The sequence below is a fragment of the Lycium barbarum genome, chromosome 12 (assembly GCF_019175385.1).
Source record: "Lycium barbarum isolate Lr01 chromosome 12, ASM1917538v2, whole genome shotgun sequence".
Lineage (NCBI taxonomy): Eukaryota > Viridiplantae > Streptophyta > Magnoliopsida > Solanales > Solanaceae > Lycium > Lycium barbarum.
In genome coordinates this window covers 86,282,945-86,300,252 of record NC_083348.1, presented here as the reverse complement: position 1 = coordinate 86,300,252, position 17,308 = coordinate 86,282,945, and the positions used below count along the sequence as shown (strand labels likewise).

Below are 17,308 nucleotides of genomic sequence, written 5' to 3'. Positions count from 1 at the left end.
AGAATGGCTGGTATAATTACTTCTTGGGACATCCCAATAGATTTTATAAGAGTTTTAAGTTATAAACGTTGTTGTGTTAAAAATGTTGTATAGGTAAACTTTCTTAAAATAGAGCATTTGTAATCTTGAAAACGATAAGTTAACTGTTATAATAGGTGAAATGATGATGATGTAAACATGTATATAATTTAAAGATTACAAGATTAAATAAGATTAAGTTACCTACAGGTGAAATGATGGTTAAAAATTCTTTATACGGTATAATTTAAACTCTTTTTATAATTGTTTGATATCTTAATTTAAAATTTTCTACCACAATTTCGCACACAAAAATTAAAAAAAAAAAATTGTGAAATACAATTTATTATTTTTCTTCGAGAATTTTCCCTCATACTCTGTCGCTTGTGAACTAACTTAGCTGTGCTGCCTTTTTTCTCACTTTAACTAACCTAAATTGACTTCAAAGTAATACTTGGCATCAACCTCCAAATGAAATTATTACTCCCGTCGTCTAAAATTATTTCTCGTGATTACTAAAAATTGTTGTCTCAAATTATTTGTTGTTTAAGGATTCAAGGCAAATTATTTTTTCCATTCTACCTTTAGTAGAATTTTGTCACTGGAGATGACACATAAATAAAGTAAACATTTAATGGACAAAGATTAAAATTTAGATATAAATAAGGTAAAGTTGGTCAAATATTCCTCCTAATTAATATTCTTAGGGAAAGTGTAAAACAAAAAAATGACAAATAATTTGAGACGGATGGAATAAATTTTATACTAAAATTAATGGGTCACTGGTTTTGTAACTCTTTGCAAATTTATTTTTATTTTTACTACAAGAAATTTTAGTTTTCGTACAAAATAACTTTGCAAAATTATTTTTTTTATTCAAATTTATAAAGGATTATGTTCGTTCAATCATTCCTCTTGAAGAGTTGGGTTTGTCAAAAAGCTTAGATTTTCAAAATCAATGCAGTTCTCTTTTTTTTTTCCCCTTGAAAATCTTAGCAAGATCTCAATTGAATTTAAGTGGTCAACACTTGGACCAAACTATTATTAAGACTAAAGAAGATTTCATGACCTAATCCTATACAGTGAATTTAGTGAAATACTATACAGATGATTAGATCCAATGCATGGTTAAGTCGATGGAATTATTGGGACATGAAGAAACTACTAAAAGATTTTTAATTAATTGGGTTGCATGTAGTATTTTTTTTATGTTAATAAGAGTTTCATGGAGAAAGTGGGGGAAATGATTAAGGACTATGATCAATGTGCCTCGAGCTCCTGAAATATGTCTATTAAAATTGTACTAGTATTATGATAAGTAGCTAACTTTCGTACTTGGATATCATTGATTTTTAAGCCTTGGTTTCATATGACGAGACACAAAAGGCAATTGGTTAAAGGATTTCACGGAAAGATGTACCCCGCCAATAAAATAGCTCTAAAAATTTGTTAAATATTTTCATATGCCAAAAACTTGGGATAGCTCAATGTCAATGAATCACAACTTGGGTTGTGGGAAATAAAATTTAAAGATGCAGCCTAGCTAGCCGTCAATAGAATTATAAAAAATCAAGAGAGGTTAAGGTTCAAATTTTAGAGCCCGTTTGGATTGGCTTATAAGTTGACTTATAAGCTGTTTTCAGCTTTTTGAGTGTTTGGCTGGCCAGCTTAAAGTCATTTTATGCTTAAAATAAGCTCAAAAAAATAATTGGACCCATTTGACTTAGTTTATCTAAAGCAGCTTATAAGCCAAAAAAAATAAGTTGGACTACCCCAACTTATTTTTTTCAGCTTATAAGCTGCAAACAGCTTTAAGCTGTAAGCCAATCCAAACGGGCTCTTAGTAGAAACAAAATAAATACGGAATTTTCTGTTACTATAAAATTTTGATGGATAAAATTACCTGATATTTATATTGATAGAATAATATGTTTTTAATACAACAATCAATATGCACGTAAGCCGACTTAAACACTACCATTATTAACACAAAAAGGTACCACATTAGTTCCAGTCCTAAAGGTGTTCCTACGCATAAGACTATTATTTTTAGTCGGACATTTATCATTTCCTATTAAAAAGTATAATATGAAAAAAACACAAAATGGTACCACATTAGTTCCCTCCTAAAGCTGTTCCTACCCATAAGACTATTGTTTTTAGTTGGACATTTATCATTTCCTATTATAAATTATAATATGAAAAAAGTTATCATATATTAAAGAATTTTTAGTAGAAAAGGTCAATGATCTAGAGGCCGATAATACAGCCTACTTAATTGAAAAGCACTACGACTATAATAAGTTGTACGCATTGTGAACTAGGCCTTACATAGTTGCTAGGAAAATAAAAGGAAAAGACAAGTAACATCCACTAATGAGGAAAGAATTTGACCCGTAATATAATTATTAAATTTATTTGTGAATTAATTGCTCTGATTTGTAGCTCAATTAGGCGATTAACATCGTACATCTCTTTGTAATTCGTATTTTATATTTAAACCATTTTCTTTAAACAACGAAAATATAATACCCAATTCATTTAATACTTGATTGTGATATTTAGTTATTTGAATGTGGTCTTAAGGATGGTGAAGTCATGAGTTCTAATTTTGCTTTGATACCATAAAAGAGTTTGTGAAAAAGAGAGAAATTTCTGCATATTGATTCAAATAGGAGAAGTTTGTCTTTTATAAATACAAAGAAGATATAATGTATATGAGATATACTAGAATGTTAATGTTGAACAGAATTACACTAGCTAAGACTCCTATCCCTTCTCAATTACATTTTGTAAGTCAAATGTTAATAGGAGTATCTAATTTATAGTTTGTATGTGGATAAAATATATCCCTTACACATACTGCCATCTGAAATTTCATGTCTTACTGTCTAGAAAATTATAAAATTGGATATGGCCAAGACATATGATAGAGTATCATGGAAATTTCTAATGCATGTTTTAAAGAGAATAGGTTTTGCAGAACATCTTATTATATTGATCAAGGATTTGATAGCTAATAATTGGTACTCTGTCTCACCAAATGGGCAACCTACTAGATTCTTTATTCTTATTATCAGTTGAGGTACTATCTAGTGCATTAAATGCATTATTTGAAGATAGCATATTTATTAGACATGGAATGCCAAAGTGGATTAATCCTTTGAACCACTTAACCTATGCGGATGATATTATCATTTTTTCCTCTATTGATAGTTAATTATTAAGTTGCATCATGCAAGTTTTGAAGAAGTACGAGCAAGTTTCTGAGCAGCTTATCAATCACGGCAAAAGTTCCTTTTATATGTACTCTAAGGTGGGCACTAGTTTAATATAGACAGTGGAGAATATCACTGATTTTTCAAGGGGGACAATTTCCTTTCACATATTTAGGGTGCCCTGTTTTCCAAGCTAGGAAAAAGAAAGCTTACTATTAAGATCTTATAAAAAAGGTAAAAGGAAGATTACATTCTTGGAAAAAATTACTGTCTTTTGGTGGTAAAGCTGCCCTAATTAGAAGCGTACTCCAAAGCACGCCTACCCATCTCCTCTCAAAATGAACTTCATAAAATATTTGCAATTTGGAGTAAAAAAGACGAGGGGAGGAATAGGCATTGGGTAGCTTGGATTGATGTATATTTACCTATTCTGGAAGGGGATTGGAGTTTAAATCACTTATTGATGTTTCTAACTAGTCAATTTGTTCGCGCTTCGCGCGTTTACGCAAATTTTAAAATAGTTAAATATTAATACTTTTACTTTTTAAGAAATCAGTTTTTTTACTTGTCTTTTGTGATTCTATCATCTTTCATGATTCTTTATAACATTATGTTAAAAACGTTTCAGGTTAAATATAAAACGACTCAATTAAATCAGTTTATGCGAACTTAGACACAAAGAATAGAAAAAAATCACGATGTAAAAATCCGAGGAGGAATGTACAGTTCTCAGATATGCACCTTTTTTTTCTTCTTAGTATAAATTGTTAACACTTAACAGTACTTATATTTGATAGGGTTGACATTCTCTCATTCCTATCAAATAAAAATAAAAGAAAGAGATTATAAAAAGGAATGGAAACAAAAAAAGAGTTGGAAAAAATGAAATGGGAAATAAGCAAAAAATATCAATTAAACATACACATTGGATGTACAATGAAAATAATCACGCATTGGATGAAATCTAAGAAGTGAGATTTAAATAATTTTTAGTATGTTTGGCTTGCAATTTCCATGTTTAATTTCTTTTTATATACTGGTTTTCAATATAATGTGTATGGGAAACTATCCCAAATAATTTTCTTGCTTTTTTTTTCAATTTTGTCCAAAAAGCGTGTGCATCTTTAAAAGAAGAAATATTTTATTGTTTCGCACAACGTTTTCAAGATCAGAAAAAAGGTCGCAGAGAAATTACTTCTGAGCCATTAAAAGTTTACTTCCACGGTACAAATGGTATGCACAAATTAAGATATTGAAGTGTAAACTAAAATAAAGTAACTTAAAAAAGGAACACTACCCAGTGATACAGACTTTCTATCATTAACAGATTGAAAGAGATTCTGGCGTTGAGATGATGAAAAAGAATACTATAAATGCATGACCAATACTTCAGAAATTCAACTCTTTGGAACCTATTGAAAACGTATGAAGGATTTTGCCCATTTCGACTCTTCTCAGCATACACTGTGCAGTGGATTATGACTATTGTTGTTTCATCTTTTGCATATCTTGTAAGCTTAAACATCTCATTGTTGGCATGGGAAGCATCAATGCAATACTTGTGGCATCATGATCTCTTGGTTATTTTTTAAGGGATGAATATATGGCATGTAAGCCTTCTCATAGAAAGATTTGATGACTCGTAATAACTAAGTGACCAGGCATCAGGTATGAACTTACTTTGCTCGTTCCAATATGCATTGTTGTTTTCCATTGTGTGTGACCAATAATAGTTCATGAGAAAAATATCAAGATAAGGTGTATACTTTATAACATATTATTTGGGGGTTATGGACTTGAAAAGACATAGGAGTAATTGAGGTTATTAAGAGTAGGAGTTATGTAGATAAATATGTGTCAGTTAAAGGCATAAAATTAATGGATATTATTAGGATAGAAGTTATGAAAGTAAATGTGTGAGTTATGAAGATGATTTTTTCAAATAAAATAATTGAGAAAAAATGAAGCATAACTCAAAAAAAGGAGAAAAATGATAAATAGAAATAGTGGTCAAAGAGAGGTGTCGCGTCACCTCATCTATGTCTAGCTTTATTATATATATAGATTCACTTTTTGCTAAACTATGGTGGAGATTCAGAACTTCTTCTACTTTGTGGGCTAACTACATGTGAAATAAGTACCGTAAAAAATTGATCCCTAACTTGGTTCAATAGAAGGGAGGAATTCAAGTGTGGAGAAAGATAATGGAAGCAATGGAAGGAATTTAGCATGAAATTTAGTGGGAAATTCAAGGCAAACTACTTATGTGTGGTATGAGAATTGGACAATTGATTCAAATAGGACTAGAGGCCGATAATACAGCCTACTTATTTGAAGTACTACGTATATAATAAGTTGTGCGCATTGTGAACTAGGCCTTACATATTTGCTTGGAAAATAAAAGGAAAAGACCACAACAAAAATGGCAAAATGCAAGGGAAAAGCCTAATGAATTTAAGAACTAAGAAGAAAAACATCCTCTCTTGTACTTGTGGTCCAATCAAGACAATGGAAAGTGAGTGGATGGATATCTAATAAAGTTGAACCAAATGAACTATCCATAGACCAATCCAGTTTCGCTTGCAGTTAGTTAAGTTGGACCCTGGCCACCCATATACAACCCCAATAAAGTTGAAGGGACACTAGCCAAATCCATTGGATGATCAAATACGTAATTAAGTTCTAACACAATTAATTCTAGTGATTTGTGTATTTGGCAGAGGCCTTGAAATGATGATCCGTTCCCCATGCATGAATATTAGGAATTTTGAAATCAAACAATAAAAATATAAAGTGAAGAAGAAAACACATTGGAGATTAAAGTTAACCACCATATTAAGTTTCATAGTTCTTTTTAAAAAAAAAAAAAATCAGATAGATTATAACTACCTAGCTTTTGTACTAAAAATACATATATTCATATATTCTTGTCAATGAGGCATACAATTGATGCGTTCTTTTGGATAATGAGCTTTATTTCATTTCAAGTCAAAGTTTTATCCGTAAAAGCAATTTATAATGACATAAAGTAAATTGAAAGGAGCTTTTAGATGAGTTTATAATGACATAAAGTCAAAGTTTTATCCACATATGAATGACCTAAAGTTTTATGTGTGCATTACATATAACTCCGCTTGTAAACTGACGTTAGCATTCTTCTATGTAAAAAAGGAACACTTTCAGGGGTTTCTATATTGGTTACGAGTCCTCTAGCTCTTAGTCGTTTGTAGTGTCGTTGTCAATGGTTTTTAATGAAACACAAAGTCATAATTTCACACTTATTACTCGCTCTTAGGAATCTATATATAATATAAAGCTAGGAATAAACAAGGTGATGTGGCACCTCTCTATGACCTCCATTGCTATTTATCTTTTTTGTCAATTTTTGACATTTTTCTCTTATATTCCCCTCAAATTATTTGCTGAATAGATCTATAATTATCTACATTTATTGCTCCATTAAATGAGAAAAACATTGTATCTATTGAGTTTACAGTCGTGTCTATTAAATTTAATATTAAACATTGGTTTCTCTTCCAACATTGGTTTCTCTTCCCCTATAAGCCGTTTCCTTGAAACTGTTTCTGATTTTCATTGCACTTAATAGACACGTTTCCTTAATTTAATACTAGATAGTGCAACAATCCGACTATTTATAGTGTTGCCTCCAATTGCCTCGTACATTATTGCTGAAACCATGTAATTGGAGGGTAAGTTAATTTTCTTTTATTCCACCTTTTACAAATTTTCTTACTGATTCATCTTATTTTATTAAAAAGTTGGTTCTTTTTCTCTTCTCTTACCTGTATAGGATCATAGTTGAGATAGTAAGGAAGCTCCAAAAGCTTTAACAATTAAGTTGAGGAAATTAGAAGTATATACAAACGGATGAGGGAATAATAGAGGCTGTTCACTATTGAGATAATTTAAGGAAGTAATATGAAAGAGCCTAGGCTTTTGAGTGTCAAGCAATTGAAGTCTTCTAAAATTATTGTAATGGTGATATCAAGCATTATATCCTTCACACTTTACCAAAGAATTTAGCGAAGGGTAGGATCGAACTCTTGCTTTTGTTTTCATCATTCGGACTTAGTTATTTGAAATTTTAGATTATTTTATACATTCACTTGCTTTCTTAGGTTCTATTTAGATTTTAGTTTTTTATCTCTTCTATACTTTTGATACACACAAATGTTCCATTTCTATCTTTTCTTTTCATTCTAAAATTTGTGTTATTGTGCAATAAATAGGTTTTTGTGACCTATATCCATCAATCATAAAATAATTGAGAATTTATATGTTTGTTTGGTGAGAGTCCTTTTATTTAGTGGCAAGAATACACATTAAAGGTGTTATCATGAGTTTTAAACTTATGAATTTTTATTCTAAATGTGAATTTTCTTTTTATCAAATGTGTTCAATGTTGCTAAATTGCTAGCTGTTGTATGCGGTGTTCAATTTATAAATGTTAAAAACAAATGATGCATAAAATTTTGATAATTTTTTCTCTATTTACTACATGAGTTATCTCTAGACTTGACTTTACAAGTCTATTTCTATTTTTGCTACTTATATTATTACTTTGCAAAAAATCATTTACATTGTAAAAATCATTGCAGCAATATAATTATTTAGTGATATTTTGAATTTTTACACGACCGCGCGAAGCGCGGATTAATTAACTAGTTAATAGTATAATAATAAATTTAAAGGTAACACAACTAGATTAAAAGGAAACATTAACATTACTAACGGAGCACAATTTTTATTATTATCAAGTTAATTTGTCACAGGTTCTTAACACATCGAGTGACTATATCAATTGAAATTACTGCTATTATTAACTAACCACAATGTTAGTCTTATCAAATTAATTTGACACTTTTGCTTAAGAATAACAACAACATATCCAGTGTAATCTTTTTTTTTTTTTTTGGGCGGATTGCCCTTCATTTGGGGTGGTCTTTAATTTTTACCCTTCAATTTTGGTGGTCTTTAAGTATTGCCTCTCACCTAACACCCTAAGGTTGTGGATTCGAACCCCAGCTCAGTTAAAAAAAAATCGCAAGCCAAAATTTCTCTAGGCAGCATTTTTGCAAATCTGCCCATGTAAATTCTGAAGGGCAAATTTTAAAGACCGCCATTTTGAGGGGTAAAAATTAAAGACCACCTCCAGCGAAGGGCAATCCTGTAAATTGCCCGTGTAATCTCACAAGTGGACTCTGAGACACCTTTGCTTAACCCATAAATAAATTATTAAAATAACCACATTTATCGTATAAAATAGCATTTTGCATGTGTGTTAATAACATTCTAACAAACCAAGTTAAATTCTTTTGGGTTCACTTCGATGGTTCATCATTATTCTTTGATTTTTTCAGTCTATTGGAAAAATAGTTGGTGTAAAAAGATTCTGCACTACGAGTTCTTTACAAAAATATTTATGCAAACACCACCTAAAATGGAACCAAAAAACATATTTTAATTAAGCCCATGGTACGGGGAAAAATAATTAATCCCATACTTTGAGGACTTTATTTATCATAGGGCGAAGGTGCAAATATACCCCTAAACTTTGTTATTTAGAGTAGATATACCCCTCGTTAAAAATGTGGTGCAAATATATCTTTTTCGCTGATAAATTTAAAAAATAAAATCATTTAACTTAATTTTTAATTAAAAAAAAAAGTCACGTGACTTTAAAAATAAGGCGACCCATTTTCTTTAAACGAACCAACCCAGCCGACCAAGAAACAAAATTACCACGTGGCTTTAAGAAAATAACTCTACTAAAAAAATGGGTAGACTTTTATTTTAAAGCCCATGACTTTTTTTTTTAATTAAAGAATAAGTTAAATAATTTTAAAAAAAAAATTCATCAGCAAAATGGGTATATTTGCACCAGGTATATATGGATCACTTTTTTAACGAGGGGTATATATGCTTTAAATCGCAAAATTGATGGGTATATTTGCACCTTTTCCCTTTCTCATATTACCCTCGTTATGTATTTAGGCCAAAATGAGAATCCGGCACTTTTGTCACCCAAAAAAAAAAATGGAATCAAACTAACCCATTAAAAAAAAAAAAAAAAAACCAAACTAGGCTTCACCCACAGATTCTGTGCGTGAAAGGGCCAAAGTGTACATTTATATTTTGGGCCTGTCACGCACAGAATCTGTGCGTATTCTGTGCGTGAAACCCCTCCCTAAACCCCCCGATCCAACACATGCATTTTCTTCTCTTTCATTTCCTCCATCTTCACCCTTTCAACACACTTTTGCACTTCCAAAAACATGTCTCAAAGTTTTGAAACTTCAATGTTTGCTATACAACCCGATATTTGCGAATGCAGTTATTACTATAAACTAAAAACATAGCATTTTTTTTTGGCGTTTAAGCCCTATTGAAGCTAACTTTTGCTCCAGTGCTTCAGCCTCCCTAAATTATCAACGAATTCCGCGAATTTTAGGTGGAATGGGGATTGTAATTCTTTCTACTTCTCGAGGTATAATGACAGACCGAGAGGCTCGACTAAAAGGAATAGGTGGAGAAATTTTGTGCCAATTCCACTCTTCTCTCATTGTTTATTGTATTCTTGGTTGAATCTTTTGTTAGGGTTATTTGAGTAATGAAAATCATCATCATCTAGTTCTCATGTCCTACCCATTGCTTCAAATATTTTGCTGGGGTAAAACATGTAATAGAATCAAGATTACCAAATTGGTTGTGGAATGTCATGATAACTCGTTTTAAAGTGAATACTAGGTGTTTGTCAATCATGTTATATATAGTACTGTATTTTTTTACCGTTTATTTGAATTAAATTCATACTACGCAATGTTCTTGTGCGCAATAGGACATGATTTGACAACACATCATGCATGCCGATTTCAGCTTTTTTATGACACCTAAAGGACCGATTTGACAACACAATGCTGCATTTTTTACCGTTTATTTGAATTAAATTCATACTTTGACAACACATCATGCATGCCAATTTCAACTTTTTTATGACACCTAAAGGACCGATTTGACAACACAATGCTGCATTTTTTACTGTTTATTTGAATTAAATTCACAATTTGACAACACGTCATGCATGCCAATTTCAGCTTTTTTATTACACCTAAAAGACCGATTTGACAACACAATGCTGCATTTTGACCGTTTATTTGTATTAAATTCATAACTTGACAACACATCATGCATGCCAATTTCAGCTTTTTTATGACACCTAAAGGACCGATTTGACAACACAATGCTGCATTTTTTACCGTTTATTTGAATTAAATTCATAATTTGATAACACATCATGCATGCCAATTTCAGTTTTTTTATGACACCTAAAGGACCGATTTGACAACACAATGCTGCATTTTTGACCGTTTATTTGAATTAAATTCATATTACGCAATATTCTTGTGCGCAATAGGACATGATTTGACAACACATCATGCATGCCAATTTCAGCTTTTTATGACACCTAAATGACCGATTGGACAACACAATGCTGCATTTTTGACCGTTTATTTGAATTAAATTCATATTACGCAATGTTCTTGTGCGCAATAGGACATGATTTGACAACATATCATGCATGCCAATTTCAACTTTTTTATGACACCTAAAGGACATATTTGACAACACAATGTTGCATTTTTGACCGTTTATTTGAATTAAATTCATATTATTCAATGTTCTTGTGAGCAATAGGACATGATTTGACAACACATCATGCATGTCAAATTCAGCTTTTTATGACACCTAAAGGACCGATATGACAACACAATGCTGCATTTTTGACAACACAACCGAAAACCCAATTCCTGACAGCCCAATGCAGTGACATTCTGACTATATTCTATATCTTGACAGTCTCCAAGGTCGTGAGGATGCATTTATCTTCACAAGAGATGATTATCAAAATCACCAAAAAACGTGGATTGAACCAAAAAATCTCATGACTGATGAATGCGTCATTGCAAAGGGAATGCAGTTCACATAAAAAAAGATGTTGCAACGGGCTGTCAGAATGTATTGTATAAAGGATATGAGGGAGTTTAAGGTTGATGACTCAAACAAATCGCTATGAAGGCTCATTTGTAAGCGACATACTCAAGGATGTCGATGGTTGCTTCGGGGAATTGCTAAGCCGGATGGTCTGTGGGAAATCACAAAATTCCACCCAAAGCATACTTGTGATATGGGACAAAGTCGAGCAGTTCATTTTAATCTAGATATAAACATGATTGCTCATGTGTTACTTAAACACATTGAGGAAACTCCAAGATAATTTATCTGACCGTTTACATTATATATCTTATAGCAGTTAAAATATCATTGTTAAATATTGTTTGTTTAAACTTATGCAGGATGCCTATCAAAACTTGTATTAGCATGGTCCACTCAAAATATGGTAAAATCATAAGCAAGAGAAAGGGATTTCTCGGGCGTAGACGTGCTTTTGAGATGATCTTTGGAACTTGAGAATCCCCTTTTCAGGCGTTGCCGGGGTATATGGCGGCTCTAAAACATGCTAATCCTGGCACTGTTGTACAGTTGTGGCTTTTAGAGGGCAAAATTTTTGACTTTGTCTTTTGGGCATTCAAACCAAGTATTGATGGTTTTGCTCATTGCCGGAATGTGATATCGATAGATGGGACCCATGTATATGGCTTATATGACATTAAGCTCCTAATTGCAGTAGGTATGGATGCCAATGAGTCAATATTCCCTCTTGCTTTCGCAATTGCCGCCAACGAGAGCAACGAGACATCGGGGATGTTCTTGACTCATCTACAAACTCATGTTATTAAGGGTCGTCAGGGCATATATGTCCTATCGGATCGTCATAAAGGCATATTGCACACTATGCGTACTTTGAAAGGGTGGCAACCTCCACATGCTTACCATCGATATTGTTTAAGGCACTTAAAGGCTAATTTGCAAACAAAGTTTGGAAATGGCACTGTAAACAAATTGATGTGAGGGGCTGTGATGCAATATCAACAAAGAAAATGGGCTGCAAAAATGGAGCTGCTAAGGGAAGTGAGTGAAGAGGCATATGTTTGGCTGTTGAAATTAGAAGTTGAAAAATGGACGCTTTATGCTGATGGAGGAAGGAGATGGGGCATGCTTACAACGAACAACTCAGAGACTTTCAATGGACTCCTCAAATCTACTCAAGGACTACCTGTCACCGCAATGGTAAGACTAACTTTCAGGCAGGTCGTGGAGCGATTTGCGGATAGGACAAGGCAGGCAAGAGCTATATTAGCCGACGAGAGAACATGGATGCCAAAGCCCTATAAAAAAATGGAGCACCATAGAAGAAAGGTAGAGGGTCACCAAATGACCGAGTATGACATCGTTCAACGATTGTATGAAGTTAGAACGGGTTATTGCGAGGGCAAATGAGGAAACAAACATATCGTTACTGAGCGTACACAATCATGCACTTGTGGTAAGTGGCAAACGTACCACATGCCATGTTCTCATGCAGTCAAGTGCTTTGAGAGAATGGCTAGAAATGTAACTGGTTATGTGGCGGAAGAATATAAGGTCGTAAAATACCTTAAAGCATATTCCGGCCACTTCCGTCCCCTTGGTGATCAAGCTTATTGGCCAGTCGCGCCGTTTTCTATGATTGCGAACAAGAACCATATCCGTAAATTGGAAAAAATAAGCTAACGCGTTATCACAATCAAATGGATGTTAGCGAAAAGACTTACTCTCGCAAGCGCTCGACATGTAAGCAATTTGGGCATGATAAGCGTTCATGTGGGCAAAACTCCCGTGGTGGCAGCACATCTGGAAGTAGAAGAGTGTCTAGAACTTCATTTATTTTTTATTTTTAAGTCTATTGTAATTTAATGATGTATTTCGTTGCTAATGGAATGAAATATTTTTCAATTATTATGAACCTCTCGTCTTGAACCAAAAAAGTACTTTCATAGCTTTGGGAGTAAAACAAAAGAGATTAATCAAAACCTTATAAAATATGACACTTAAACCTAAATATAACAAGTTTTGAAACGTGACTAATCTTCGGTCAAAGTACGAAAAAAAACCTTAATTTTGAGTTTGATTTCCAAAGAATAAAGGTTGGGGCGGGGGTTTAGGCACGGGTTTCACGCACAGATTCTGTGCGCAAATGGACCAAAATGTAAATATACACTTTGGCCCTTTCACGCACAAAATCTGTGCGTGAAGCCTGAGTTAGTTTGGTTCCAAATTTTTATTTTCTTGGGTTACAAAAGTGCCGGACCCCCAAAATGAGGATATAAAACTGTAAATAAGGAATAATGAGTCCAATTCCAAATCGGAGCCGGATCCGTGGAATAGAAAGTGGATATTAAAAACCCGAGACCAGACAGACTCACAAACCCTAACACGACCCACCAGATTCTCTAGGCGTTTCTTCTAGTACTTTCCGATACGAATTCCGAGCCTACTAGGGTTTAGCGACCAGAGATTTCTGTTCCGTCGCTTTATCCGCCCGTCGGCCACACTCCATCCAACTGGTACACTACTTAATCTCTATTTTATTGCTAATTTTTTTACTAATTACCTCTTTCTTTGTCGCATCTACCATTCTATTGGTGATTAGGCGTCCTACTAAAACGTTTTTTTGGTATACAATCGCACAATTGTTGCTCAATCCCAATTAGGTATTGTGTAAATAGATATAATCCATGTAATCGCAGAAACTATTAAAATAAAAAAGGAAGTGACAATATACGGAAGAACTCAAGTATTAAATCTTGGCTGGAAATTTCTTTTACCTATTTCTCTATTATTGACAACGTTGTTCCAATTTTTTTTCCCGTGTAAAATACCACAATTTTTATATACACAAGAGGTGCCTAATGTAAATTTCCCACATATACCTACATGTGTTACAATGTCCAATCCGGTCCTCACAAAAAGTAGACCTGTATGTGTTTCAAGAACACGAAATGTAAATTTCCATTTTGTTATTTTTTTTTCAAGTCTATATGGATATTAATGGAGAATCTTGTGAGCGAGGTGATGTGCTTGCTTCATCTTGGAGCTCCGAATTTCATAATTGAACTGTTTCAAGTTGTTAGTTGTGCTGTATATGAATGATTTGTCTAAAGATCACTATGGATTTTGGAGGTTTCCGTTGCTGCTAATTTGGTTTCTTTTGAAAATGACTGATGTTTCGTCTACTGGTTATGCAGATATTCGAATTTACAAGCTTTTGTGGACGGAAAAGAATCAACTAGAGATGGAGGATTGGGGTAATGTTGATATTTCTCAGTTTTAGTAACTACCTTCCTGAGGAAAAAACTAATTCAATTACTTCTGATGCTTATACATCTTGCTTTATTTAGTAAACAGTTTATTGTTCTGATAGGAAGTAGGATGCGGTTAGTTTATTAGTGAATTCTGAGTTTGATTTAACTTGTCAGATCTTTTAGTTGTAAGCCGCGGCAATATACGCAAGATAGTCTGTAACTTGGATGTTTTGTTTCAGAGGATGTACCAGTTCCGGATCTTCTTAAGAAGGATCTGCCAGTGAGTAAATGGGATGATGAAGATGTAGATGATGATGATGTAAAAGATTCTTGGGAAGATGAAGAAGAACCTGCTCCGGTATAGTTGACAAGTTATTGATTTCCTGTGTCTGTTTCGTGGACATGCTTGCACTATTCATCGATTCCCAAAAAAATCATCTTAGTTAAACTATCTTGTTCCAATAATGCACTTGCTTGCCTGCTATGTTGTGTGTGTATTATTATCTTGAAAAGTTGAATTTGTTCTTTTGCATTGAGAATATCTACTTGGATTGACTTATCAAATAATTATCTAAGGGATTTTCATGGTGTTGTTGCTGCATAAATGAATTATTTGTAGCTAAACTTAATTTTTCATTTTTTTTTTAACTTGGCATGATGATGATATGAGTTGAGTTTAAATGGGCAACATGATCAATGGGGATTCATATAGCTGACCCCAACTTGTTTGGGACTGAGGTGTAGTAGTTGTAAAAAGGCCTCTTTAGCTCTGTAATCATAAGACTGCTTAGTGTTCTTTAAAGCCATTTCGGTGTTGTAATTATAAGACTGCTCATAGTTCTTTGTCCATTTAAGAATTTGATATTAAAGGTTTCCCCTGTATGATTGGGAAGTTATTAATCCATGGTGAGAATCGAAAACAATGTTACTGAATGACCCCTTGATTACTACAAGTTCCAAAACAGATAAGAGATGATTCAAAACAGATTCATAGGCAAACATCAACAAACTATGACCAATATTGCTGCATCATGAGTTATATAAAGTGCCAGCCAACTGTACAGATTCATTAATTAGTCTGACCATCTTGTAAAAATCAAAACAAACATTTTTATCCTCAACATTAAAACTCAAGTTAATGGGCAGACAAAACAAGGATTGTGTATTACACAAATTGACCTCTTGATATTTGTTTCATAGCTATTTATGAACCAATCCCTTGCAGTAGGGTGATTCTCTTCCGTGGAGTATTATTTTTTTAAGATATTTAATTATTACCCTTCATGTGTGTTGTAAGATTGTATTCGTTTCACACTTATATTTTTCTATTCAACCTGCTTTTGCGCCATGTCACCTACTCTGTGATTCTCATGTTCCTATTTCAAGTACCTTCTCTGCATACTACGTCTTGGTCTAATTAATTTAAGGTGTGGTGGATTAATCAGGCACCTAAACCTGAACCTCCTGCTGAGAAGGCCCCCAAGAAGTCTGCTGCAAAAGCCAGTGAAAAGAAAGGCAAGGAAGTTGAAGTTCATACAAAGGAAGAGCCTCTAGATCCAGTAGCAGAAAAACTTCGCCAGCAAAGGTTAGGGAACTGACGAATTAGTTGTCATTAATTTAGCCGTTCATGCCTCATATAGAGTAGTTTTAATTGAGAAATAGAGGATTAATAGTTTAGCTGTCTAAGAAGTTGGTGTCATGCCAAGTCATTGGTTATAGTTAATAAGTTGAATTATGAATCTGGTGTGCAACTTGTTGGGTTTCCTGGTATCAGAATTCTGATCTCATCTCTCTTTACAGGCTTGTAGAAGAAGCTGATTATAAGTCCACTGCTGAATTATTTGCCAAGAAAGGTGGTGATGACAAGACCATTGATAATTTCATCCCAAAAAGCGAGAGTGATTTCTTGGAATATGCTGAGTTGATTTCTCATAAGCTGCGGCCATATGAGGTTGGCCAAATTTAATCTTTTCTAATTTTTTAAATGTTGGGGCTTAACTTTGACTGGGAATTAAATGCTTGGCATTTTTCAGAAAAGCTACCATTACCCTGTTTTGCTCAAGGCTGTTATGAGATTGTCAATGACCACGATGAAAGGGGCAGATGCTAAAGAAATTGGCTCTTCTATTACTGCATTTGCAAATGAGAAAATTAAAGCAGAAAAGGAAGCCAATGCGAGTAAAAAGAAGACAGGTAATGCTGTGCCTACTTTTGTCTATGATGATTGCTATTGGCACGGTTTATGACTTCTCCTTTACAGGTGGAAAGAAGAAGCAGCTACATGTTGATAAGGAAGATGATGAAGCAGTGGTAAATGCATATGAGGGTTATGATGATTATGATTTCATGTGAGATGGAAACTTAGCAAACACATGCATGTTAGACCAACTTTTTCACCTTTCTAGTTACACCAGTCTGGCGATTGTTTGGATTTACAAGCGACAACTATGAGGAAGTTCCTGTGCCCTGTTTACCTCCCAATTCTGGAGTCTTATTGAGTGTGTCATATTTTTTTCTTTTTCCTTTTTGTTTTTTTTGGGGTCAAATAAAAGAGCATCCTTTGTTTTGTTTTCATTTTTATGGTCAGTTACTGGTTGGAGATCATTTCGTAAATTATTTGTCAGTTGATCTGCGTTCTCTTGTATGATGTGGATCTCAGATTTTGAACCCATGGATTTCCTGTAACTGTCTTATTCAAAACTATTTGATCCTTTCTTCTCATGCTTGCCTTTTGATGCTGACTATGTGCCAGATGTGTTAAACATTATAATTATTTGATAAAAATGTTGTGGAAATCAAATTTCATCG

The 17,308-nt window shown here is 33.4% G+C and overlaps 1 protein-coding gene across 1 annotated transcript; it reads left to right on the top strand.

Moving 5' to 3' along the window:
• The first annotated feature begins 13,560 nt into the window (after window positions 1-13,560).
• Window positions 13,561-17,221, top strand: LOC132622850 (uncharacterized). Its single transcript, XM_060337523.1, has 7 exons — window positions 13,561-13,762; window positions 14,444-14,503; window positions 14,740-14,858; window positions 15,946-16,085; window positions 16,301-16,451; window positions 16,534-16,693; window positions 16,761-17,221. The coding sequence occupies exons 2-7, from the start codon at window positions 14,491-14,493 to the stop codon at window positions 16,850-16,852; spliced, it is 675 nt and encodes a 224-aa protein (XP_060193506.1). The 5' UTR covers window positions 13,561-13,762; window positions 14,444-14,490; the 3' UTR covers window positions 16,853-17,221.
• Window positions 17,222-17,308: the final 87 nt, after the last annotated feature.